We start from the raw sequence: 27,880 nt of genomic DNA, 5'->3' as shown, positions 1-27,880 counted from the left end.
TCTAACATGATTCATAAAACACAGAATATAATTTTTTACTTAAATTTTTTTTGTTAATAATAATATTTTGTGTGAGCTGTCATAATTTTTTTTTTCTAGACACCAAAGACTTTATTCTCTGCTGGACAGATTTAGGGGAACCGTGGCGCCAGATACAGTTAGCCCTTTACCCTTGATGACTTCTCACCCGCTGGACGGGGAAAATCAAGCACCATTAGAAACACTGGATCCTGATAAAGTAAACTATTTTCATTGTACATTTTTCAACTTTGCTCAGAGCAGCACACTGCAGTTTATGCAAAAAAACAAGTGTTGTGACCTGTTTATCTGAAATTATTTTTGACCCTATGGATATTAACTGAGAAATGTTGACCCACATACATAGAGGCTGTTTGTTTTGCACATACATAGAGGATAAGTAGCTGTTTGTTTTGCACATACATAGTGGATTAGTAGCTGTTTGTTTTGCACATACATAGAGGATAAGTAGCTGTTTGTTTTGCACATACATAGAGGATAAGTTGCTGTTTGTTTGGCATATACATAGAGGATAAGTTGTTGTTTGTTTGGTACATACATAAAGGATAAGTTGCTGTTTGTTTTGCGTGTACATAGAGGATAAGTTGCTGTTTGTTTTGCACATACATAAAGGATAAGTTGCTGTTTGTTTTGCATATACATAGAGGATAAGTTGCTGTTTCTTTTGACCACACATAGAGGATAAGTAGCTGTTTGTTTTGACCACACATAGAGGATAAGTAGCTGTTTGTTTTGCACATACATAGAGGATAAGTAGTTGTTTGTTTTGCACATATATAGAGGATAAGTAGCTGTTTGTTTTACACATACATAGAGGATAAGTTGCTTTTTATTTTGCACATAGATAGAGGATAAGTAGTTGTTTGTTTTTGCACATACAGAGAGGATAAGTAGCTGTTTGTTTTGCAGATACATAGTGGATAGGTTGCTGTTTGTTTTGCACATACATAGAGGATAAGTAGCTGTTTGTTTTGCACATATATAGAGGATAAGTAGCTGTTTGTTTTACACATACATAGAGGATAAGTTGCTTTTTATTTTGCACATAGATAGAAGATAAGTAGTTGTTTGTTTTTGCACATACAGAGAGGATAAGTAGCTGTTTGTTTTGCAGATACATAGTGGATAGGTTGCTGTTTGTTTTGCACATACAAAGAGGATACGTAGCTGTTTGTTTTGCACATACATAGAGGATAAGTTGCTGTTTGTTTTGCACATACATAGAACATGAGTTGTGGTTTGTTTTGTACATACATAGAGGTTAAGTAGCTATTTGTGTTGCACATACATAGAGGATAAGTTGCTGTTTGTTTTTGCAAATACTGTACATAGATAATAAGTTGCTGTTTGTTTTGAACACATATAGCAGATAAGTTGCTGTTTGTTGTGCACATGCATATAGGATATTTATTATTAGTAGGTACTCCTGTTCTAATGAAAATCTTTATTTCTTTCATACAGGTGGTGATAGTCCACAATCCATTACTCCTGGGAATTAGTCTTTCTTACCTCTAGGAGGAGGCAAAGATTCCCGAACCCCAAGGGCTCTATAAAACCCCTCCCATCTCACATGTACCTCATTCTTTACTTTGCCTCCACTGGAGGTGGTCGAAGAATGAAGATGTGCATTTGATTCTTCAGAGAGAGGAGTTCTCAGTTTATGTTGAGGCCCTGTTTCCCCTCAGAGTACAGTGCTTGTCAGAGGGACGTATATGGGGTATGGTTTGTGGCTCCTTTTTTACCTCATGGGAAATCTGTCACAGGGACTTGTCTTTTACCTCCTTCTATTTATCTACAATATACTCCTATCCCATAATTTGTGTGTTTTTTCTCTTGTTAAGTGTATCCAGTCCACGGATCATCCATTACTTATGGGATATTAACTCCTCCCCAACAGGAAGTGCAAGAGGATTCACCCAGCAGAGCTGCTATATAGCTCCTCCCCTAACTGCCATTCCCAGTCATTCTCTTGCACCCAACGAATAGATAGGATGTGTGAGAGGACTGTGGTGATTATACTTAGTTTCATACCTTCAATCAAAAGTTTGTTATTTTATAATAGCACCGGAGTGTGTTATTCCTTCTCTGGTAGAATTTGAAGAAGAATCTACCTGAGTTTTTCTATGATTTTAGCCGGAGTAGTTAAGATCATATTGCTGTTTCTCGGCCATCTGAGGAGAGGTAAACTTCAGATCAGGGGACAGCGGGCAGATTAATCTGCAAAGAGGTATGTAGCAGCTTATTATTTTCTGACAATGGAATTGATGAGAAAATTCTGCCATACCGATATAATGTAAACTCAGCCTTAAATGCAGTAGCAGCAACTGGTATCAGGCTGTCATGTATGTATATTTTACACTTCAGTATTCTGGGGAATGGCACTTCACTGGAATTATACTGTATGCATAAAACTTTAGCCTAATTTGCAGGGACTAGCAACAGGCTTTTTAATAACACTCAATTTATTAATGTTAAACGTTTTTTGCTGGCATGTAAAATCGTTTAATTTTCTGAGGTACTGGGTGAAAAAATGTTTTGGGCACTATTTTTTTTTTCCACTTGGCAGTCGTTTTATTTAATTTATGACAGTTTACTGATCTCTCTCACTGTTATGTGTGAGGGGGAGATTCAGTCAGAAGTTTATTGTCTTCCCTGCATGATCCGGTTCATCTCTACAGAACTCAGGGGTCTTCAAAACTTGTTTTGAGGGAGGTAATCACTCACAGCAGAGCTGTGAGATTGTAGTTGACTGTGATAAAAAAACGTTTATTTCTGTATTTATTTTTTTTATTTTTTTTATTTTTTTTCTGCTATCAGGGTTAGTTATCCTATAGTAAATTACTTGAAAAGTATTTCCAAGTTGCTAGTTTATTTGCTAGTGTGTTAAACATGTCTGATTCAGAGGAAGATATCTGTGCTATAAGTGCTAAAGCCAAAGTGGAGCCCAATAGAAATTTATGTACTAACTGTATTGATGCTACTTTAAATAAAAGTCAATCTGTACAAATTGAACATATTTCACCAAACAACGAGGGGAGAGTTATGCCGACTAACTCGCCTCACGTGTCAGTACCTGCATCTCCCGCTCGGGAGGTGCGTGATATTGTAGCGCCGAGTACATCTGGGCGGCCATTACAAATCACATTACAGGATATGGCTACTGTTATGACTGAAGTTTTGGCTAAATTACCAGAACTAAGAGGTAAGCGTGATCACTCTGGGGTGAGAACAGAGTGTGCTGATAATATTAGGGCCATGTCAGACACTGCGTCACAATTTGCAGAACATGAGGACGGAGAGCTTCATTCTGCGGGTGACGGTTCTGATCCAAACAAACTGGATTCAGATATTTCAAATTTTAAATTTAAGCTGGAAAACCTCCGTGTATTACTAGGGGAGGTGTTAGCGGCTCTGAATGATTGTAACACAGTTGCAATACCAGAGAAAATGTGTAGGTTGGATAAATATTTTGCGGTACCGGCGAGTACTGACGTTTTTCCTATACCTAAGAGACTTACTGAAATTGTTACTAAGGAGTGGGATAGACCCGGTGTGCCGTTCTCACCACCTCCGATATTTAGAAAGATGTTTCCAATAGACGCCACCACACGGGACTTATGGCAAACGGTCCCTAAGGTGGAGGGAGCAGTTTCTACTTTAGCTAAGCGTACCACTATCCCGGTGGAGGATAGCTGTGCCTTTTCAGATCCAATGGATAAAAAGTTAGAGGGTTACCTTAAGAAAATGTTTGTTCAACAAGGTTTTATATTGCAACCTCTTGCATGCATTGCGCCTGTCACGGCTGCAGCAGCATTTTGGTTTGAGTCTCTGGAAGAGACACTTGAATCAGCTCCATTAGATGAGATTACACACAAGCTTAAAGCCCTTAAGTTAGCTAACTCATTTATTTCAGATGCCGTAGTACATTTAACTAAACTTACGGCTAAGAATTCCGGATTCGCCATTCAGGCACGCAGAGCACTGTGGCTAAAATCCTGGTCAGCTGACGTTACTTCTAAATCTAAATTGCTTAATATACCTTTCAAAGGGCAGACCTTATTCGGGCCCGGGTTGAAAGAAATTATTGCTGACATTACAGGAGGTAAAGGCCATGCCCTGCCTCAAGACAGAGCCAAACCTAAGGCTAGACAGTCTAATTTTCGTTCCTTTCGTAATTTCAAAGCAGGAGCAGCATCAACTTCCTCTGCACCAAAACAGGAAGGAGCTGTTGCTCGCTACAGACAAGGCTGGAGACCTAACCAGTCCTGGAACAAGGGCAAGCAGGCCAGGAAACCTGCTGCTGCCCCTAAGACAGCATGAATCGAGGGCCCCCGATCCGGGAACGGATCTAGTGGGGGGCAGACTTTCTCTCTTCGCCCAGGCTTGGGCAAGAGATGTCCAGGATCCCTGGGCGTTAGAGATCATATCTCAGGGATACCTTCTAGACTTCAAATTCTCTCCCCCAAGAGGGAGATTTCATCTGTCAAGGTTGTCAACAAACCAAATAAAGAAAGAGGCGTTTCTACTCTGCGTACAAGATCTTTTATTAATGGGAGTGATCCATCCGGTTCCGCGGTCGGAACAAGGACAAGGGTTTTACTCAAATCTGTTTGTGGTTCCCAAAAAAGAGGGAACTTTCAGGCCAATCTTGGATTTAAAGATCCTAAACAAATTCCTAAGAGTTCCATCGTTCAAAATGGAAACTATTCGGACAATTTTACCCATGATCCAAAAGGGTCAGTACATGACCACAGTGGATTTAAAGGATGCTTACCTTCACATACCGATTCACAAAGATCATTACCGGTATCTAAGGTTTGCCTTTCTAGACAGGCATTACCAGTTTGTAGCTCTTCCATTCGGATTGGCTACGGCTCCGAGAATCTTCACAAAGGTTCTGGGTGCTCTTCTGGCGGTACTAAGACCACGAGGAATTGCGGTAGCTCCGTACCTAGACGACATTCTGATACAAGCTTCAAGCTTTCAAACTGCCAAGTCTCATACAGAGTTAGTACTGGCATTTCTAAGGTCGCATGAATGGAAGGTGAACGAAAAGAAGAGTTCTCTCTTTCCACTCACAAGAGTTCCCTTCTTGGGGACTCTTATAGATTCTGTAGAAATGAAGATTTACCTGACAGAAGACAGGTTAACAAAGCTTCAAAATGCATGCCGTGTCCTTCATTCCATTCAACACCCGTCAGTAGCTCAATGCATGGAGGTGATCGGCTTAATGGTAGCAGCAATGGACATAGTACCCTTTGCACGCCTACATCTCAGACCGCTGCAATTGTGCATGCTAAGTCAGTGGAATGGGGATTACTCAGACTTGTCCCCTACTCTGAATCTGGATCAAGAGACCAGAAATTCTCTTCTATGGTGGCTTTCTCGGCCACATCTGTCCAGGGGGATGCCATTCAGCAGGCCGGACTGGACAATTGTAACAACAGACGCCAGCCTACTAGGTTGGGGCGCTGTCTGGAATTCTCTGAAGGCTCAGGGACAATGGAATCAGGAGGAGAGTCTCCTACCAATAAACATTCTGGAATTGAGAGCAGTTCTCAATGCCCTTCTGGCTTGGCCCCAGTTAACAACTCGGGGGTTCATCAGGTTTCAGTCGGACAACATCACGACTGTAGCTTACATCAACCATCAGGGAGGGACAAGAAGCTCCCTAGCAATGATGGAAGTATCAAAGATAATTTGCTGGGCAGAGTCTCACTCTTGCCACCTGTCAGCAATCCACATCCCGGGAGTGGAGAACTGGGAGGCGGATTTCTTAAGTCGTCAGACTTTTCATCCGGGGGAGTGGGAACTTCATCCGGAGGTCTTTGCCCAAATACTTCGACGTTGGGGCAAACCAGAGATAGATCTCTTCCTCGTTACGGGTCCAGATCCAGGGATCCGGGAGCGGTTCTGATAGATGCTTTGACAGCACCTTGGACCTTCGGGATGGCTTATGTGTTTCCACCCTTCCCGATGCTTCCTCGATTGATTGCCAGAATCAAACAGGAGAGAGCATCAGTGATTCTAATAGCGCCTGCATGGCCACGCAGGACTTGGTATGCAGATCTAGTGGACATGTCATCCTGTCCACCTTGGTCGCTACCTCTCAAACAGGACCTTCTGATCCAGGGTCCCTTCAAACATCAAAATCTAATTTCTCTGAAGCTGACTTTGAACGCTTGATTTTATCAAAACGTGGTTTTTCTGAGTCAGTTATTGATACCTTAATACAGGCTAGGAAGCCTGTTACCAGAAAGATTTACCATAAGATATGGCGCAAATACTTATATTGGTGCGAATCCAAGAGTTACTCATGGAGTAAGGTTAGGATTCCGAGGATATTGTCTTTTCTACAAGAAGGTTTAGAAAAGGGTTTATCCGCTAGTTCCTTAAAGGGACAGATTTCAGCTCTGTCCATTCTTTTACACAAACGTCTGTCAGAAGTTCCGGACGTTCAAGCTTTTTGTCAGGCTTTAGCTAGGATCAAGCCTGTGTTTAAAACTGTTGCTCCACCATGGAGTTTGAACTTAGTTCTTAATGTTTTACAGGGGGTTCCGTTTGAACCCCTTCATTCCATTGATATCAAGTTGTTATCTTGGAAAGTTCTGTTTTTAATGGCGATTTCCTCGGCTCGAAGAGTCTGAGTTATCTGCCTTACATTGTGATTCTCCTTATCTGATTTTTCATTCAGACAAGGTAGTTCTGCGTACTAAACCTGGGTTCCTACCTAAGGTGGTCACTAACAGGAATATCAATCAAGAGATTGTGGTTCCATCTTTGTGTCCTAATCCTTCTTCGAAAAAGGAACGTCTGCTACACAATCTAGATGTAGTCCGTGCCCTGAAATTTTATCTACAGGCAACTAAGGATTTTCGACAAACGTCTTCCCTGTTTGTCGTTTATTCTGGTCAGAGGAGAGGTCAAAAAGCTTCGGCTACCTCTCTCTCCTTTTGGCTTCGTAGCATAATACGGTTAGCCTATGAGACAGCTGGACAGCAGCCTCCTGAAAGAATTACAGCACATTCTACTAGAGCTGTGGCTTCCACTTGGGCCTTTAAGAATGAGGCTTCTGTTGAACAGATTTGCAAGGCTGCAACTTGGTCTTCTCTTCATACTTTTTCCAAATTTTACAAATTTGACACTTTTGCTTCTTCGGAAGCTGTTTTTTTGGGAGAAAGGTTCTTCAGGCAGTGGTTCCTTCCGTATAAAGAGCCTGCCTGTCCCTCCCGTCATCCGTGTACTTTAGCTTTGGTATTGGTATCCCATAAGTAATGGATGATCCGTGGACTGGATACACTTAACAAGAGAAAACATAATTTATGCTTACCTGATAAATTTATTTCTCTTGTAGTGTATCCAGTCCACGGCCCGCCCTGTCACTTTAAGGCAGGTAATTTTTCCATTAAACTACAGTCACCACTGCACCCTATGGTTTTCCTTTCTCTGCATGTTTTCGGTCGAATGACTGGTAATGGCAGTTAGGGGAGGAGCTATATAGCAGCTCTGCTGGGTGAATCCTCTTGCACTTCCTGTTGGGGAGGAGTTAATATCCCATAAGTAATGGATGATCCGTGGACTGGATACACTACAAGAGAAATAAATTTATCAGGTAAGCATAAATTATGTTTTTTAATAATATATTCTTTATTAAGATTTTCAGCAATACAAGTTATCAATACAGTAACATAAAAATTAAAAAAAAGGGGATTTTTTTTTTATTATTTTGAGTTTTGTTGAAGGATGGGGAACCCCTAATCCATTCTTACCCCCTGTTTAGGCCTTGGAGTGCCTGTATTGTTCCCAATAAAATGTAATGTTGTGGAAGAAGTCTGAATTTTGATTCTTAAAATTGCCATACCCCTCTAGTATTAACAATTCCTCTATTCTAGCTGTCCATAGTTGTTTATTTTGGGACAACGTTTTCTTCCAGTGTCGTGCAATTACAGATTTGGCACAATTCATAGCAATTTGAAATAGAGCCATTCTTATTTTACAAGTGCTAGGTGGTTTAGCATTCAGGACTGCCTGAGAGAATCTTAGCACAAAATCCTCTCCGAACAAGTATTTTCCTAGGTCTTCCACCTCTCTCCACAAAGGCTTTACTCCCCACCAGACATGCATCATATTTCCAACACAACCACATTCTCTCCAACATGTATTCACGCTGTGGGGATAAATTATATGAAGGCGAGCTGAAGTCAAATACCAGTGGGTATGTAACTCTAACATCTGGGCAGAATGTGAAGATTTGTGAGTGCGTCTAAAGATAACTTGCCAATCTTTTATGTTAATAGGATTATCAAGTTCAGCATTCCATTTATTTGTATATGTGGGCAGTGTATTGGTGTGTGATTCTAACATGCATCTTCTAGCTAGTGACAGTGTGCCCTTAATAGGCTTTCCTTCCAAACTAAATTTTTCAAATCGTGTTGGCGGCCTAAGAAAATGAGCCCTGCAAGTGGAGGTCTATATTAAATGGTGGACTTGGGCGTATTTTATCCAGGAACTGAAAAACTCTCCTATTGTCTGTTTGTTTTGGTTTGAGTTTACTGTTCTCTACGAGTTTTGCAATAGGGATTGATTCTCCACATAATTGGTAAGGGTAATTTTTTGAAAAAGCGGCTCTCAAAAATTCGCTATTGAGAAATATAGGGGACATAGGACAACAGAGAGATGATATTCCCTTTGAATTTTTGCAATTTGTCTCAGTAGTTAAATATGTGTTTATATATTGCTATTTTCGGTATAATTTGCAGTCTGACAGCTTTGTCAATCCAACATAAGGCTCCCACCTGTGGAGCTTTCAATATATTAGCGTCCATCTTTATCCATGCCTTAGAGCCAGCGCTTGTATGCCAATCTATGACTCGTAAGATGATGGCTTCGTAATATGATCTAATGTTGGGAGAACCCAGCCCACCCTCATCAAGTGACTTGTATAAAGTTTTACTTTGTATCCGAGGTTTTACTGAACCCCATATGTATGCGTTAATGCTAGCTTGTAACTTATGGATATATCTGGATGACAAAGAAATGGGAATAACCTGAAATACGAATACAATTTTGGGGAGGATTGACATCTTGATTGTTTGAATTCGTCCCCACCACGATATGGTTTTGGATGACCATTCTTTTAAAGTAGTTTGGATATTGATGAGCAATTTTTGGTAATTGAATTCGAACAAGTTTCGGTAGTTTCCCGTGAGTTCTATTCCTAGGTATCTAAGTGATTTATGTTGTATTCTGTAAGGGCATATTTTGTTGAGAGAAAGAAGATCGGATGGGGCCATAGATATATTAAGCATTTCTGTTTTTTGTGCATTAATAGAAAGAATTTTCCAAAAATATCTAACTCTTTTATGTGTGTTTTAATATATATGGGCCTGGGACAGAATCTTTACGTTATTCTCTTTACTGTTTTGTGCATGTCTGTTTTTTTTTTGGTGCTTAGTTTTAATTTTCGCCAGTCGGCTTTCGAGTTTATGCTCCCTATTGGCTTTAGAGTTTATGCACGTCAGCACAGTGAACGTCCGTTCTGTTACACTTTTCTTCGCGCCTCAGCTAGATTATGCACTTTGGCACAGCCCACATTTATACAGTTCTGTTACATTTTTCCCCAAACCTTCGGCTGGATTACGCACTTTAGGTTAGTGCACATATGTCCTCGGTCTTGTGCACATCGGGTTTTGTTGCACTAATTTCCCTTTTGACTGTCAGTATTTTTGCAATTGTTATCTCATTCTGCTGTGGGTTATCTATCATTTGGAAATCAAGCTTATATGGCCTTTTTTCTTTGCAGTTCGTCTTAGGCCGCAGTGTACCTTTAGGAGGGGGTGTAGGCTCAAGAGCTTTTTAAGGCATTATAGTGTTTTATTGCTTTGCTTTGTCAATGCTATAATGGAGCTATGTGATTCTGTCCTTAAATGTTCCCTAGAAGCTGAGTCTCCTGAACACCTTTCTACCATAATTAAAGTGATGTTAAACTAACTTTTTTTTGTTACAATATTTGTAATCATAAACTAAAAGATGGGGACTTTGATTCATGAAAGGCTTTGGAAACTTTACATTTTTAAAATGAATTACCCTTTCATGATTTCCTATATGTCGCCCGTAACAGTCTTTTTCCTACTTCACTGAAGATCCAGGCTGTAGCCAATCTAATGCCACTCTTTGCTGGACACCAAAGGGGGCGCAATACGTTTTTCTTTCATGTAAATGGCAAGAGTCCATGAGCTAGTTACGTATGGGATATTCATTCCTACCAGGAGGGGGCAAAGTTTCCCAAACCTCAAATGCCTATAAATTCACCTCTCACCACACCCACAATTTAGTTTTACAAACTTTGCCTCCTATGAAGGTGGTGAAGTAAGTTTGTGCTTGATTTCTTCTATGATAAGCGCTTCTAAGCATTCTGAAGCCTAATTCCTCTCAGAGTACAGTGTTTCGAAAGACACATAAAAACAAGCAACGTTTTCGGGGATTAACCCCTTAGTCATGCTATGATCAGTGTTTGTCAGAGGGATGTGAAGAGAGTATCGCCTATTGATTTTATGGTTTCCCTCGTGGGAAATCTTTTCAAGGGTTCTCTGTTATCGGTCGTAGGGATTCATCTCCTACCTCCCTTTTCAGATCGACTATATACTCTTATATACCATTACCTCTGCTGATAGTTTTCAGTACTGGTTTGGCTATCTGCTATATGTGGATGGGTGTCTTTCGGTAAGTATGTATCTTTATTTAAGACACTCTCTGCTATGGTTTGGCTCTTTATGTATTAATATAAAGTTTTAAATATATGTATTTTTACTTATATTTGCCATGAGTCAGGTCTATGTGTATTTCCCTTTTGCAGTCTAAACAGTTTCAGTATAGGAATCATGTTGGGAAGTTTATTTAAACTTTTTTCTTACCTGGGGTTTAGTCTTTTTCTAAATTTGACTTTCATTTTTTCGCGGGCAAATCTAGGCTCGCGAGGGCGCAAAATGCTGTTTTTTATTGCGTCATTCGTGGCGCAAGTTTCGTCATTTCCTGCGTCTTTGTTGACGCTAGTTGTTTTGACGTGAAATTGCGTTTGTTATGATGCAAATTGTGTAATTTCCTGGTGTTAGTTTTGTGCCAAATTTTTTTAACTTCTAACGTCATTCTTGGCGCCAAGTTTTAGTTATTTTACCCCTCTCCCTCTATTGCTCGCTGTTTTCATGATCTTTGAAAGCTATTATGCCTGCTTTTATTTTTCTCTACTGAAACTGTTACATTGTGGAAATTGAATATTTTGCCTAATGTTATTTTTCTTTTTCTGTCACATTTTGCAAGATGTCTCATTCTGATCCTGACTCTGATGTTACTGTAGAAACTATGATGCCCTGGAACACAATTCTACAAAGCTACGTGTGTTCTTTTCATTTTTTAAGCTGTTGTTATTTCTTCAGCTCAATTATATGGCATTTATTTATTATGTTTTATGCTAACAATCGGCTAGATTACGAGTTTTGCGTTATGAGTAAAAAAAGCTTTTTCACTACCGCTGCTATTATGAGTCTTGTAGGTACAGCTGTCCCGCACACTTTTTTGGCCGTACCGCAAATTAACTTACGCAATTTGCGTAAAGTCTTTTTTCAATGGGTCTTCCATAGCGCCGGTATTACAAGCTTTTTTTTGGAGGCCAAAAAGTGAGCGGTACAGGCTATCCTGCAAGATTCGTAACGCATTCTAAAGTCAGTAGTTATGAGTTTTATGCTACAAAGCTGTAGCATGAAACTCATAACTAAAGTGTTAAAAAGTACACTAACACCCATAAACTACCTATTAACACCTAAACCGAGGCCCTCCCGCATCGCAAACACTAAAATAAAATTATTAACCACTAATCTGCCGCTCCAAACATCGCCGCCACTATTATAAACATATTGACCCCTAAACCGCCGCACTCCCGCTTCGCAAACACTAGTTAAATATTATTAACCCTTAATCTGCCGCCCCTAACATCGCCACAACCTACATTACAGTTATTAACCCCTAATCTGCCGCCCCCAACGTCGCCACCACTATACTAAAGTTATTAACCCCAAAACCAAAGTCTAACTCTAACACCCCCTAACTTAAATATAATTAAAAGAAATCTAAATAAAAATTCCTATCATTACCTAAATAATTCCTATTTAAAACAAAATACTTACCTGTAAAATAAACCCTAAGCTAGCTACAATATAACTAATAGTTACATTGTAGCTAGCTTAGGGTTTATTTTTATTTTACAGGCAAGTTTGTATTTATTTTAACTAGGTAGAATAGTTACAAAATAGTTATTAACTATTTACTAACTACCTAGCTAAAATAAATACAAATTTACCTGTAAAATAAAACCTAACCTGAGTTACACTAACACCTAACCTTACACTACAATTAAATAAATTACCTAAATTAAATATAATTACCTAAATTACAAAAAAAAACACTAAATTACACAAAATAAAAAACAAATTATCAGATATTTAAACTAATTACACCTAATCTAATAGCCCTATCAAAATAAAAAAAAAACTAGCCTAAACTAAACTACCAATAGCCCTTAAAAGGGCCTTTTTGCGGGGCATTGCCCCAAAGAAATCAGCTCTTTTACCTGTAAAAAAAAAAAAATACAAGCAACCACCCCAACAGTAAAACCCACCACCCACACAACCAACCCCCCAAATAAAACCCTAACTAAAAAAAACCTAAGCTCCCCATTGCCCTGAAAAGGGCATTTGGATGGGCATTGCCCTTAAAAGGGCATTTAGCTCTATTGCTGCCCAAACCCTAACCTAAAAATAAAACCCACCCAATAAACCCTTAAAAAAACCTAACACTAATCCCTGAAGATCCACTTACAGTTTTAAAGAGCCGACATCCATCCTCAGCGAAGCTGGGAGAAGTCTTCATCCAAGCTGGCAGAAGTCTTCATCCAGACGGAATCTTCTATCTTCATCCATCCGGTGAGGAGCGGGTCCATATTCAAGACATCCGGCGCAGAGCATCCTCTTCTTCCGACGTCTAACGAAGAATGAAGGTTCCTTTAAATGACGTCATCCAAGATGGCGTCCCTTGAATTCCGATTGGCTGATAGAATTCTATCAGCCAATCGGAATTAAAGGTGAAAAATTCCTATTGGTTGATGCAATCAGCCAATATGATTGAGCTTCAATCCTATTGGCTGATCCAATCAGCCAATAGGATTGAGCTTGCATTCTATTGGCTGTTCCAATCAGCCAATAGAATGTGAGCTCAATCCTATTGGCTGATTGGATTAGTCAATAGGATTGAAGCTCAATCCTATTGGCTGATTGCATCAGCCAATAGGAATTTTTCACCTTTAATTCCGATTGGCTGTTAGAATTCTAGGGACGCCATCTTGAATGACGTCATTTAAAGGAACCTTCATTCTTCGTTAGACTTTGGAAGAAGAGGATGCTCCGCGCCGGATGCCTTGAAGATGGACCCGCTCCTCGCCGGATGGATGAAGATAGAAGATGCCGTCTGGATGAAGACTTCTGCCTGTCTGGAGGACCACTTCTGCCGGCTTGGATGAAGACTTCTCCCGGCTTCGTTGAGGACTTCTTGCCGCTTCATTGAGGACTTCTCCCGGCTTCGTTGAGGATGGATGTCGGCTCTTCAAAACTGTAAGTGGATCTTCAGGGGTTAGTGTTAGGTTTTTTTAAGGGTTTATTGGGTGGGTTTTATTTTTAGGTTAGGGTTTGGGCAGCAATAGAGTTAAATGCCCTTTTAAGGGCAATGCCCATCCAAATGCCCTTTCTTTCATGTAATTAGCAAGAGTCCATGAGCTAGTGACGTATGGGATATACATTCCTACCAGGAGGGGCAAAGTTTCCCAAAACTCAAAATGCCTATTAATACACCCCTCACCACACCCACAATTCAGTTTTACAAACTTTGCCTCCCATGGAGGTGGTGAAGTAAGTTTGTGCTAGATTCTACGTTGATATGCGCTTCGCAGCAGGCTGGAGCCCGGTTTTCCTCTCAGTGTGCAGTGAATGTCAGAGGGATGTGAAGAGAGTATTGCCTATTTGAATACAATGGTCTCCTTCTACGGGATCTATTTCATAGGTTCTCTGTTATCGGTCGTAGAGATTCATCTCTTACCTCCCTTTTCAGATCGACGATATACTCTTATATACCATTACTTCTACTGATTCTCGTTTCAGTACTGGTTTGGCTGTCTACTATATGTAGATGAGTGTCGTAGGTTAAGTAAGTCTTATTTTTTATGACACTCTAAGCTATGGTTGGGCACTTTATATGTAAAGTTCTAAATATATGTGTTTAAACTTATATTTGCCACATATATTTTGCCAGGATAATCAGTTTTCCTTATTTCAGACAGTCAGTTTCATTATTTGGGATAATGCATATGAAATATTTTTTTCTTACCTTAAAAGATTTTTTTTTAATTGACTTTTTTTCCCTGTGGGCTGTTAGGCTCGCGGGGGCTGAAAATGCTTCAATTTATTGCGTCATTCTTGGCGCGGACTTTTTTGGCGCAAAATTTTTGTCATTTCCTGCGCCCTAATAGACGCCGGAAGTTTGCGTATGGTTGCGTCATATTTGACGTTCAGACGTTTTTTTGCGCCAAAATTGTGGGCGTCGTTTTTTTCGGCGTCACAGGATGTGGCGTCACACTTGGCGCCAAAAAATATGGGCGTTGTTCTTGGCGCCAATAATGTGGGCGTCATTTTTGGCGCCAAAAAATGTGGGCGTCATTCTTGTCTCCACCTTTTTTTCACATTATTTCAGTCTCATTTTTCATTGCTTCTGGTTGCTAGAGGCTTGTTCATTTGGCATTTTTTCCCATTCCTGAAACTGTCATTTAAGGAATTTGATAATTTTGCTTTATATGTTGTTTTTTCTATTACATATTGCAAGATGTCTCAACATGACCCTGGATCAGAATCTACTTCTGGAAAGACGCTGCCTGATGCTGGTTCTACCAAAGTTAAGTGCATCTGTTGTAAACCTTTGGTAACTGTTCCTCCAGCTGTTGTTTGTGATAATTGTCATGATAAACTTTCTAATGCAGATTGTATTTCCATTAGTAATAATCCATTACCTGTTGTTGTTCCTTCAACATCTAATGTTCAGGATGTCCCTGTTAATGTAAAAGAATTTGTTTCTAAATCTATTAGGAAGGCTCTGTCTGTTATTCCTCCTTCCAGTAAGCGTAAAAGGTCTTTTAAAACTTCTCATATTTCAGATGAATTTTTAAGTGACCGTCATCATTCTGACTTATCTGTTTCTGATGAGGATCTATATGATTCAGAAGATTCTGCCTCAGATATTGACACTGATAAATCTTCATATTTATTTAAGATGGAGTTTATTCGTTCTTTACTTAAAGAAGTGTTAATTGCATTAGATATGGAGCAGTCTAGTCCTCTTGATACTAAATCTACTATGCGTTTAAATTCGGTTTTCAAACCTCATGTAGTTATTCCTGAAGTTTTTCCAGTTCCTGATGCTATTTCAGAAGTAATTTCTAGGGAATGGAATAGTCTGGGTACTTCATTTACTCCTTCTCAAAGGTTTTGGAAATTGAACCCTGTGCCATCTGATAGATTAGAGTTTTGGGATAAAATCCCTAAAGTTGATGGGGCTATTTCTACTCTTGCTAAACGTACTACTATTCCTACGGCGGATAGTACTTCCTTTAAGGATCCTTTAGACAGGAAGCTTGAATCCTTTCTAAGGAGAGCTTATTTATGTTCAGGTAATCTTCTTAGACCTGCTATTTCTTTGGCTGATGTTGCTGCAGCTTCAACTTTCTGGTTAGAGGCTTTAGCGCAACAAGTGTCAGACCATAATGCTTATAGCATTGTTAAACTTCTTCAGCATGCTAATAACTTTATTTGTGATGCCATTTTTGATATCATTAGAATTGATGTCAGGTATATGTCTTTAGCTATCTTAGCTAGAAGAGCTTTATGGCTTAAATCTTGGAATGCAGATATGACTTCTAAGTCAACTTTGCTTTCTCTTTCTTTCCAAGGTAATAAATTATTTGGTTCACAGTTGGATTCTATTATTTCAACTGTTACTGGGGGGAAAGGAACCTTTTTGCCTCAGGACAAAAAATCTAAAGGTAAATACAGGGCTGCTAATCGTTTTCGTTCCTTTCGTCAGAATAAAGAACAGAAGCCTGAACCTTCCCCTAAAGGAACGGTTTCCGTTTGGAATCCCTCTCCAGTCTGGAATAAATCCAAGCCTTTCAGAAAGTCAAAACCAGCTCCTAAATCCGCATGAAGGTGCGGCCCTCATTCCAGCACAGCTGGTAGGGGGCAGGTTACGATTTTTCAAAGATGTTTGGATCAATTCCATTCACAGTCTTTGGATTCAGAACATTGTTTCTCAAGGATACAGAATAGGTTTCAAGATAAGACCTCCTGTGAGAAGATTTTTTCTCTCTCGCATTCCAGTAAACCCAGTGAAGGCTCAGGCATTTCTGAAATGTGTTTCAGATCTAGAGTTGGCTGGGGTAATTGTACCAGTTCCAGTTCTGGAACGGGGTCTGGGGTTTTACTCAAATCTATTCATTGTACCAAAGAAGGAGAATTCCTTCAGACCAGTTCTGGATCTAAAAATATTGAATCGTTATGTAAGAATACCAACATTCAAAATGGTGACTATAAGGACTATTCTGCCTTTTGTTCAGCAAGGGCATTATATGTCCACAATAGATTTACAGGATGCATATCTTCATATTCCAATTCATCCAGATCACTATCAGTTTCTGAGATTCTCTTTTCTAGACAAGCATTACCAGTTTGTTGCCCTTCCGTTTGGCCTAGCAACAGCTCCAAGGATCTTTTCAAAGGTTCTCGGTGCCCTTCTCTCTGTAATCAGAGAACAGGGTATTGCGGTATTTCCTTATTTGGACGATATCTTGGTACTTGCTCAGTCTTTACATTCTGCAGAATCTCATACGAATCAACTTGTGTTGTTTCTTCAAAGACATGGTTGGAGGATCAATTTACCAAAGAGTTCTTTGATTCCTCAGACAAAGGTAACCTTTTTGGGCTTTCAAATAGATTCAGTGTCCATGACTTTGTCTCTAACAGAGAAAAGACGTCTGAAGTTGGTTTCAGCTTGTCAAAACCTTCAGTCTCAGTCATTCCCTTCGGTAGCTTTTTGCATGGAAATTCTAGGTCTCATGACTGCTGCATCGGACACGATCCCCTTTGCTCGTTTTCACATGAGACCTCTTCAGCTTTGTAGGCTGAACCAGTGGTGCAGGGATTATTCAAGGATATCACAAATAATATCCTTAAATCCCAATGTTCGGTCTTCTCTGACTTGGTGGTTGGATCACCATCGTTTAATTCAAGGGGCCTCTTTTGTTCGCCCAACCTGGACTGTGATCTCAACAGATGCGAGTCTTTCAGGTTGGGGAGCTGTATGGGGATCTCTGACAGCGCAGGGGGTTTGGGAATCTCAGGAGGCGAGATTACCAATCAACATTTTGGAACTCTGTGCGATTTTCAGAGCTCTTCAGTTCTGGCCTCTTCTGAAGAGAGAATCGTTTATTTGTTTTCAGACGGACAATGTCACAACCGTGGCGTATGTCAATCATCAAGGTGGGACTCACAGTCCTCAAGCTATGAAAGAAGTATCTCGGATACTTGTATGGGCGGAATCCAGCTCCTGTCTAATTTCTGCGGTTCACATCCCAGGTGTAGACAATTGGGAAGCGGATTATCTCAGTCGCCAGACGTTACATCCGGGCGAATGGTCTCTTCACCCAGAGGTATTTCTTCAGATTGTTCAAATCTGGGGACTTCCAGAAATAGATCTGATGGCCTCTCATCTAAACAAGAAACTTCCCAGGTATCTGTCCAGATCCAGGGATCCTCAGGCGGAAGCAGTGGACGCGTTGTCGCTTCCTTGGACTTATCATCCTGCCTATATCTTTCCGCCTCTAGTTCTTCTTCCAAGAGTGATTTCCAAAATTCTAATGGAACGTTCGTTTGTACTGCTGGTGGCTCCAGCATGGCCTCACAGGTTTTGGTATGCGGATCTCATTTGGATTGCCAGTTGCCAACCTTGGACACTTCTGTTAAGACCAGACCTTCTATCTCAAGGCCCATTTTTTCATCAGGATCTCAAATCATTAAATTTGAAGGTATGGAAATTGAACGCTTGATTCTTAGTCATAGAGGTTTCTCTGACTCGGTAATTAATACTATGTTACAGGCTCGTAAATCTGTGTCTAGGAAGATTTATTATCGAGTCTGGAAGACTTACATTTCTTGGTGTTCTTCTCATAAGTTCTCCTGGCATTCTTTTAGAATTCCTAGAATTTTACAGTTTCTTCAGGATGGTTTGGATAAAGGTTTATCTGCAAGTTCTTTGAAAGGACAAATCTCTACTCTTTCTGTTCTTTTTCACAGAAAGATTGCTAATCTTCCTGATATTCATTGTTTTGTACAGGCTTTGGTTCGTATCAAGCCTGTCATTAAGTCAATCTCTCCTCCTTGGAGTCTTAATTTGGTTCTGTGGGCTTTACAGGCTCCTCCGTTAGAACCTATGCATTCTCTGGATATTAAATTACTTTCTTGGAAAGTTTTGTTCCTTTTGGCCATCTCTTCTGCTAGAAGAGTTTCTGAGTTATCTGCTCTTTCTTGTGAATCTCCTTTTCTGATTTTTCATCAGGATAAGGCGGTGTTGCGGACTTCATTTCAATTTTTACCTAAGGTTGTGAATTCTAACAACATTAGTAGAGAAATTGTTGTCCCTTCATTGTGTCCTAATCCTAAGAATTCAAAGGAGAGATCTTTACATTCTTTGGATGTAGTAAGAGCTTTGAAATATTATGTTGAAGCTACTAAAGATTTTAGAAAGACTTCTAGTCTATTTGTTATCTTTTCTGGTTCCAGGAAAGGTCAGAAAGCTTCTGCCATGTCTTTGGCGTCTTGGTTAAAGTCTTTGATTCATCATGCTTATGTGGAGTCGGGTAAGTCCCCGCCTCAAAGGATTACGGCTCATTCTACTAGGTCAGTTTCTAGTTCCTGGGCTTTTAGGAATGAAGCTTCTGTTGATCAGATTTGCAAAGCAGCAACTTGGTCTTCTTTGCATACTTTTACTAAATTCTACCATTTTGATGTTTTCTCTTCTTCTGAAGCAGTTTTTGGTAGAAAAGTACTTCAGGCAGCTGTTTCAGTTTGATTATTCTGCTTATGATTTCAGTTTTTTTCATTATTAAGATTAAAACTTTTGATTTGGGTTGTGGATTATTTTTTCAGCGGAATTGGCTGTCTTTATTTTATCCCTCCCTCTCTAGTGACTCTTGCGTGGAAGTTCCACATCTTGGGTATCTGCTATCCCATACGTCACTAGCTCATGGACTCTTGCTAATTACATGAAAGAAAACATAATTTATGTAAGAACTTACCTGATAAATTAATTTCTTTCATATTAGCAAGAGTCCATGAGACCCACCCTTTTTGTGGTGGTTATGATTTTTTTGTATAAAGCACAATTATTCCAATTCCTTATTTTTGATGCTTTCGCTCCTTTCTTATCACCCCACTTCTTGGCTATTCGTTAAACTGAATTGTGGGTGTGGTGAGGGGTGTATTTATAGGCATTTTGAGGTTTGGGAAACTTTGCCCCTCCTGGTAGGAATGTATATCCCATACGTCACTAGCTCATGGACTCTTGCTAATATGAAAGAAATGAATTTATCAGGTAAGTTCTTACATAAATTATGTTTTATTGTTATTTAATTTTGTAATTTAGGTAATTGTATTTAATGTAATTTATTTAATTGTTGTGTAATGTTAGGTGTTAGTGTAACTCAGGTTAGGTTTTATTTTACAGGTAAATTTGTATTTATTTTAGCTAGGTAGCTAGTAAATAGTTAATAACTATTTAATAACTATTCTACCTAGTTAAAATAAATACAAACTTGCCTGTAAAATAAAAATAAAACCTAAGCTAGATAAAATGTAACTATTAGTTATATTGTAGCTAGTTTAGGGTTTATTTTATAGGTAAGTATTTAGTTTTAAATAGGAATTATTTAGGTAATGATAGGAATTTTTATTTAGATTTATTTGAATTATATTTAAGTTAGGGGGTGTTAGGGTTAGGGTTAGACTTAGGTTGAGGGATTAATAAATTTAATATAGTGGCGGCGACGTTGGGGGCAGCAGATTAGGGGTTAATAAATGTAGGTAGGCGGCGGCGATGTTAAGGGCGGCAGATTAGGGGTTAATAATATTTAACTAGTGTTTGCGATGCAGGAGTACAGCGGTTTAGGGGTTAATATGTTTATTATAGTGGCGGCGACGTTGGGGCGGCAGAATAGGGGTTAATAACATTATGTAGGTGTCAGCGATGTTGGGGGCAGCAGATTAAGGGTTAATAAATATAATGTAGGTGTCGGCGATGTTGAGGGCAGCAGATTAGGGGTTCATAAGTATAATGTAGGTGTCGGCGATGTTGGGAGCGGCAGATTAGGGGTTAATATAATGTAGCTGTCGGGGCGGCAGATTAGGGGTTAATAAATGTAAGATTAGGGGTGTTTAGACTCGGGGTTCATGTTAGGGTGTAAACATAAATTTAGTTTCCCCATAGGAATCAATGGGGCTGCGTTACGGAGCTTTACGCTCCTTTATTGCAGGTGTTAGACTTTTTTTCATCCGGCTCTCCCCATTGATGTCTATGGGGAAATCGTGCAACCAGCTCACCGCTAACTTAAGCAGTGCTGGTATTGGAGTGCAGTAGGGAGCACAATTTTGCTCTACGCTCACTTCTTGCCTAATAACGCCGGGTTTAGGAAAACCTGTAATACCAGCGCTGTAGGGAAGTGAGCGGTGACAATTACGTGCAAGTTAGCACCGCACCCCTCTTACCTCAAAATTTGTAATCTAGCCGAATGTTTCTACATGTACAATAACATTTACTGTTTTTTACATATTCAGTTCATGTACTTGATTTCATCTGCAAACATCACATGTTGTTGCTTATATCATAAAAGGTTATGACTGCTATTATGCCTTTAAGTAAACATACCAGTTCCTTCAAAATTGTTAAGTTCTTATTGATTTTGTTCTGACCGACAGCATACTTAAGTTTATTCTACTGATGAAGGTTTCTTTAGCTCAAACAGACAGTTTGTTAAAAATTCTCCTTATTTTTCATTTGAACATTTTTTGTTCCTTGTTAAGGAAATGTTTCCGTTTATAGCTTTTAGGAGTCTAGTCCTCCTATTAACTATGTTAATAATCCTTTTAAAATCTGGATTTTAACATTTTTGCTTTGAGGGTTTTTTCTATTCAATATGCTATCTGTATTATATTCTAGAGAATGGTTATTCTGATTCCCTCTTGGGACTGTACTATTATTTCTATGGAAATTGGTACTTGTTTTCAGGATTCTTTAGAATTTGAATATAACCTTAGTAGAGCATATTCATGTACTGTTTATATTTTTAGCTCAGCTTTATCTGTGGCTGACATTACTGTTCTCTCAGCCTTTGTTGAACAGTTAGCATAAGCAGTTTCAGATTCTCAAGTATATAACTCTGTTTATTTACTTTAGCTGTATTAATTTAATTATGTTTACTGTATCTATTATTATGATTTCAAATATATTTTATTATCTCTCTCTTGTTAGGATAATAATGTATTTGATTTCTATTATCTCCACTATTCCTGGAGGTTTAGAGTTTTTTTCTGCCCTACTTTTAGCCGGTGATGTAGATCAGTTGGTGAATTTCCTGACTACAAATGCTTGTTCTAGATCCATGGGTCATAGATTTATTTCCCGACAGTGTTAATACAGCCCTTTGGCCTTTGAGTTCAATTTATTGTGTACCATTTATTTGGGTAATAATAACTACTGTTTTTATCAGCTGCTAATTTGGTTAACTCCGAGTGTAAGCACTGAAGAACCATTTTTTTGTATTCTTCTGGGAGAAGAACGCTATATAATCACTAGTTATTAGACTGCATAAAGGTGCGGTTCTCAAACCAGTCCTTCTGGTGGGGGGGCAGATTAAATTGTTTTTGGATGAATTCAGTCCAAATTCTATATTATTCTTAGGGTTTAAATAGATTTTTAGAATGAGACCTCCTTTGGGAAGATTCTTTCTTTCTCAGTACACTCTGTAAAAAAAAGTTCAGGAGTAATTATGCCAGTTCTTTTTTTCAGGAACAGGATTTGGGTTTCTATTCAATTCTATTCTTTGTCCCTAAGAGGAAAGGTTTATTCAGTCCATTCTTGGATCTGAAGACTTTTTTATTTTCTTTTGTTAGTCTCAACTTTTAAGTTGGCGATTATAAGGACTATTATGCCTTTCCGTTAAGGTCATTTCATGTCCATTCCATTTTTTAGGATGTTTATCCTCATTTTATTTTATTCAGATCACTTGTGGATTCTGAGATTTTCTTTTTAAGCTTTACCAACTTGTCGCTTTTCCATTTGGTAAAGTGACAGCTTTATGAATATTTTTAATAGTTCTTGGTGCCCTTCTTTCTGTCTTCAGACAGTAGGATATTGTGGTGCTTTCTTATTTGGATGGTATCTTGGTATTAGCTTAAAACTTTTCTTTTATTAAAGCCGGATAGATAGCTCAGCATGCTAATGCACTGTGGCTAAGCTCTGTAGCAACCTTAGGGTTGCTGGTTCGATTTCCGGCGAGGTCCATTCAGCCCTTCATCCTTCCGAGGTCGATTAAATGAGCAGCGTCTTCAGTCCCTTATGGGTGATTAGACGTGCTTTACAAGTACCAAGTACATACATATGAAAGAGCAGTATTCAAATATATGGACTTTTCTTTTTGTGGAATCCTTCATGAATTAACTAAGTTTTGTTTCTTCAAGATTTGGTTAGAGGATTTAATTTACCTTAGAGTTTTGTGATTCCTCAGACAAGGGTCACTTCTTTTTGGGTTTCTAGATGGATTGTGTGTTCATGTCTTTGTCTTTATCGGACATAAGTCAATTGTAAGTGGCGTTAGCCTGTCTAACTTACATTCTAGAACATTTCTTTCAGTGGCTATGTGCATGAAAGTTTTAGGTCTCATAACTGCAGCATCGGGTGTGTTTCCCTTTGCTAGTTTTTCTCTGAGATCTCTTTTTGCCTTGCATACTGAATCAATAATACAGGCTTTGTTTTAGATATCACAGTTGATATTTTTAAATCCTAGCACTCTACTCTCTCTGTTTTGGTGATTAGTCTATCATCATTTTATTCAGGGGGCCTCCTTTTGTTCATCCTTCCTGGACTGTATTCTTATTGGATGCAAGTCTTAAGGGTTGGGGAGCTGTCTGAGGGTCTTTTGACAGCACAAGGGGTTTGGAAACTTCAAGAGGCGAGGTTTCCAATAGATATTTTAGAATTCTGTGCTATTTTTCAGTGTTCTTTCAGGCTTGGCATCTTTTTAGGAGAGAACTTTTTCGTTTTCTGCTTTCAGACAGACAATATCACAACTGTGGAATTTGTCAATCAACAATAGGGACTCGTAGTTCCTTAGCAATTAAGAAGTATCTTGAATACGTTCTTAGATGGAATTCATCTCCTGTCTATTTTCTAAGATTTTAGACATTTGGAAGGTGGATTATCTCAGCCGTCAGTCTTTACATCCGGGAGAGTGGTGTCTCTATACAGATGTGTCTTCTCCATTTCCCAGGTACCTTTTCAGGTCCAGGGATCCTCAAGTGGAGATGGTGGATGCATTAGCAGTGTCTTGGTTTTGCAACCTGACTACATCTTTCCGCCTCTGTTTTTTTCTTCCAAAGGTGATTTCCAAGATTATATTGTAACAGTGCCATGTGTTTCTGATAGCATCAGCATGGCCTCACAGGTTTGGTATCTGACATGTATTATCAGGTTTGGAAAACCTATATTTTATAGTGTTCTTCTCATAAATTCTCTTGGCATTCTTTTAGAATCCCTAGGATTTTTCAGTTTCTTCAGGTTGGTTTGGATAAGTTTGTCTTAAATTTTTTTTGAAGGGACAAAAATCTGATCTTTCCGTTTTATTTCCTAGAAAGATTGTTTAAACTTCCTGATATTCACTGTTTTGTTCAGGCTTTTTGGTTTGTATCAAGCCTGTTCATTTATTAATTCTCCTTTCTTTTGCAAGATTTACCAAGTCCACGGATTCATCCTTACTTGTGGGATATTATCCTTCCTAACAGGAAGTGGCAAAGAGAGCACCACAGCAGAGCTGTCTATATAGCTCCCCCCTTAACTCCACCCCCCAGTCATTCTCTTTGCCGGCTCTAAGCAGGAAGGGTAAAGTGAAAGAGGTGTTAAACTGTTAGTTTTATTTTATCTTCAATCAAGAGTTTGTTATTTTTAAATGGTACCGGTGTTGTACTATTTACTCTCAGGCAGGACATAGATGAAGATTTCTGCCTGGAGGATGATGATCTTAGCATTTGTAACTAAGGTCCACTGCTGTTCCCACAGAAGCTGAGGAGTACAGGAAAATTTCAGTGTGAGGAACGGTTTCTTGCTATACAGCAATGAGGTATGTTCAGTCATTTTTTCTGCAGAGACTGTGTTAACTCAGAAAGGCTGACAGTATCCCCATTAGGGGAAGGGGAAGCAGTAATCCTAGTTTTATAAGGGGCATTACTAGCTTGCATAAAGGGCTAATCTTATGGGCACTCAGTTTGTAAATTATATATTAGGCAAACGTTTGTGTGTTCTGGGAGTACTGTTTTTATTTCTTATGGGACATCTGTTTGAGTGTACACTTGGCTTATTTAGGGGTTTTTATAACCCACATGGCTTACAAAAAAGGTTTGGTAGATTTTGTGTAGGCCCCAGCAACATCGAGTGAGATGGGCGGGGCCTATTTTCGCGCCTCAGTTGCGCATTTAGTTTTTGCAGACAAGCAGCAAGCAACATCTCCAGAGGTCCTGGTACACTTCTGGGGCCTAATCGAAGCTTTATCCCCACATTATCGTTCCCTAATGGCAGGTAGGCTCCACAGCAGAGCAGTGGCAAGGTGCTGAAAGGTTTTTTTTACCGGTTTTGCACATTTGTCAATCCGGTTTTCTCATTTTGGGGCTTATTGCTTAGTTACTTGTGGTGCAATCTTACTAAAGCTTAGTGGGTATACTGAAAAAATTTCGGAAAATTTGAGGCAATTTTAAGCAGTTTTGCAGTTTGTGTATGCCTTTTTTTCTCTTAAAGGCACAGTACCGTTTTTGAAAATTTTGTTTTTTTTTATTAAATAAAGTGTTTTCCAAGCTTGCTTGTCTCATTACTAGCCTGTTCAACATGTCTGACATTGAGGAAACTCATTGCTCAATTTGGTTAGAAGCCATTGTGGAACCCCCTCTTAGAATGTGCCCCACTTGTACTGATATGTCTATAAATTGCAAACAGCATATTTTGACTTATAAAAGTTTGGCATTGGATGATTCTCAGACAGAAGGAAATCAGGTTTTGCCATCTAGTTCTCCCCAAGTGTCACAACCAGTAACGCCCGCACAAGCGACGCCAAGTACTTCTAGTGCGTCTAATTCTTTCACCTTGCAAGATATGGCCTCAGTTATGAATACTACCATCACAGAGGTTTTATCTAAACTGCCAGGGTTGCAAGGGAAGCGCAGTAGCTCTGGGTTAAGAACAAATGCTGAGCCTTCTGGCGCTTTAGTAGCCGTATCCGATATTCCCTCACAATGTTCTGAGGTAGGGATGAGGGGTTTGCTATCTGAGGGAGAGATTTCTGATTCAGGAAGGATGTTCCCTCAGACAGATTCAGATATGACGGCATTTAAATTTAAGCTAGAACACCTCCGTTTATTGCTCAGGGAGGTTTTAGCGACTCTGGATGATTGTGACCCTATTGTAGTTCCAGAGAAATTGTGTAAAATGGACAAATATTTAGAGGTTCCTGTTTACACTGATGTGTTTCCGGTCCCTAAGAGGATTTCGGACATTGTTACTAAGGAGTGGGATAGACCAGGTATTCCGTTCGCTCCCCCTCCTGTTTTTAAGAAAAATTTTCCCATATCTGACACCATGAGGGACTCATGTCAGACGGTCCCTAAGGTGGAGGGAGCTTTTTCTACTCTGGCTAAGCGTACAACTATACCTATTGAAGACAGTTGTGCTTTCATAGTTCCTATGGATAAAAAATTAGAGGGTCTCCTAAAGAAAATTTTTGTTCATCAAGGTTTTCTTCTTCAACCTATAGCGTGCATTGTTCCTGTAACCACTGCAGCTGCCTTTTGGTTTGAGGCTCTAAAAGAGGCTCTTCAGGTGGAGACCCCACTAGATGATATTCTGGACAGAATTAAGGCTCTTAAGCTAGCTAATTCTTTTATTACAGACGCCGCTTTTCATCTCGCTAAGTTAGCGGCAAAGAATTCAGGTTTTACCATTTTAGCGCGTAGAGCATTATGGCTTAAGTCCTGGTCGGCTGATGTGTCATCTAAATCTAAGCTTTTGACCATCCCTTTCAAAGGTAAGACCCTATTCGGGCCTGCACTGAAAGAGATCATTTCAGACATCACTGGGGGGAAGGGTCATGCCCTCCCTCAAGATAAGTCAAATAAGACAAGGACCAAACAAAATAATTTTCGTTCCTTTCGAAACTTCAAGGGTGGTCCCACTTCCTCTTCCCCTGCTGCAAAGCAAGAGGGGATCTTTGCTCAATCCAAGCCAACCTGGAGACCTAACCAGGCTTGGAACAAGGGTAAACAGGCCAAAAAGCCTGCTGCTGCACTAAGTCAGCATGAAGGGGTAGCCCCCGATCCGGGACCGGATCTAGTAGGGGGCAGACTCTCTCTCTTTGCTCAGTCCTGGGCAAGAGACGGTCAGGACTCCTGGGCCGTAGAAATTGTAACCCAGGAGTATCTCCTAGATTTCAAAGATTCTCCTCCAAGGGGAAGATTCCATCTTTCTCAATTGTCTGTAAACCAGACAAAAAGAGAGGCGTGTAGAAGACCTTTTTACCATGGGAGTGATCTGCCCTGTTCCGAAAGCAGAACAGGGACAAGGTTTCTACTCCAATCTGTTTGTGGTTCCCAAAAAAGAGGGAACCTTCAGACCAATTCTAGATCTCAAGATCCTAAACCAATTCCTAAGAGTTCCATCCTTCAAGATGGAGACCATTCGGACTATTTTACCAATGATCCAGGAGGGTCAATATATGACCACCGTGGATTTAAAGGATGCGTATCTTCACATTCCTATCCACAAAGATCATCACCAGTTCCTCAGGTTTGCCTTTCTGGACAGGCATTACCAGTTTGTGGCTCTTCCCTTCGGGTTGGCCACGACGCCAAGAATCTTCACAAAGGTGCTAGGGTCCCTTCTGGCGGTCCTAAGGCCGCGGGGCATAGCAGTGGCGCCTTATCTAGACGACATCCTAATTCAAGCGTTGACTTTCCAACTAGCCAAGTCTCACACAGACTTAGTGTTGGCCTTTCTAAGATCTCATGGGTGGAAGGTGAACGTGAAAAAGAGTTCTCTTATTCCTCTCACAAGAGTTCCATTCCTGGGAACTCTGATAGATTCGGTGGACATGAAAATTTTTCTAACGGAGGTCAGAAAATCAAAGATTTTAACCACCTGCCAAGCTCTTCATTCCATTCCTCAGCCGTCAGTGGCTCAGTGTATGGTGGTAATCGGACTTATGGTAGCGGCAATGGACATAGTTCCGTTTGCTCGCTTTCATCTCAGACCACTGCAACTATGCATGCTCAAACAGTGGAATGGGGATTTTGCAGATTTATCTCCTCAGATAAATCTGGATCAAGAGACCAGAGACTCTCTTCTTTGGTGGTTGTCACAGGATCACCTGTCCCGGGGAATGTGTTTTCGC

At 39.8% G+C, this 27,880-nt stretch overlaps 1 protein-coding gene across 1 annotated transcript in view; it reads left to right on the top strand.

Moving 5' to 3' along the window:
- Window positions 1-27,880, top strand: part of HTT (huntingtin) — a gene marked incomplete in the record, with an annotated part of 1,068,170 nt that overhangs the window by 739,141 nt on the left and 301,149 nt on the right. The window contains 1 exon segment of the mRNA XM_053704193.1: window positions 100-238. Within this exon segment, the coding sequence (XP_053560168.1) occupies window positions 100-238 (139 nt within the window).

The sequence above is a fragment of the Bombina bombina genome, chromosome 2 (genome assembly GCF_027579735.1).
Source record: "Bombina bombina isolate aBomBom1 chromosome 2, aBomBom1.pri, whole genome shotgun sequence".
Taxonomy (NCBI): domain Eukaryota; kingdom Metazoa; phylum Chordata; class Amphibia; order Anura; family Bombinatoridae; genus Bombina; species Bombina bombina.
Note: the sequence above shows the minus strand (reverse complement) of the source record. Positions and strands in the feature narration are given on the sequence as shown.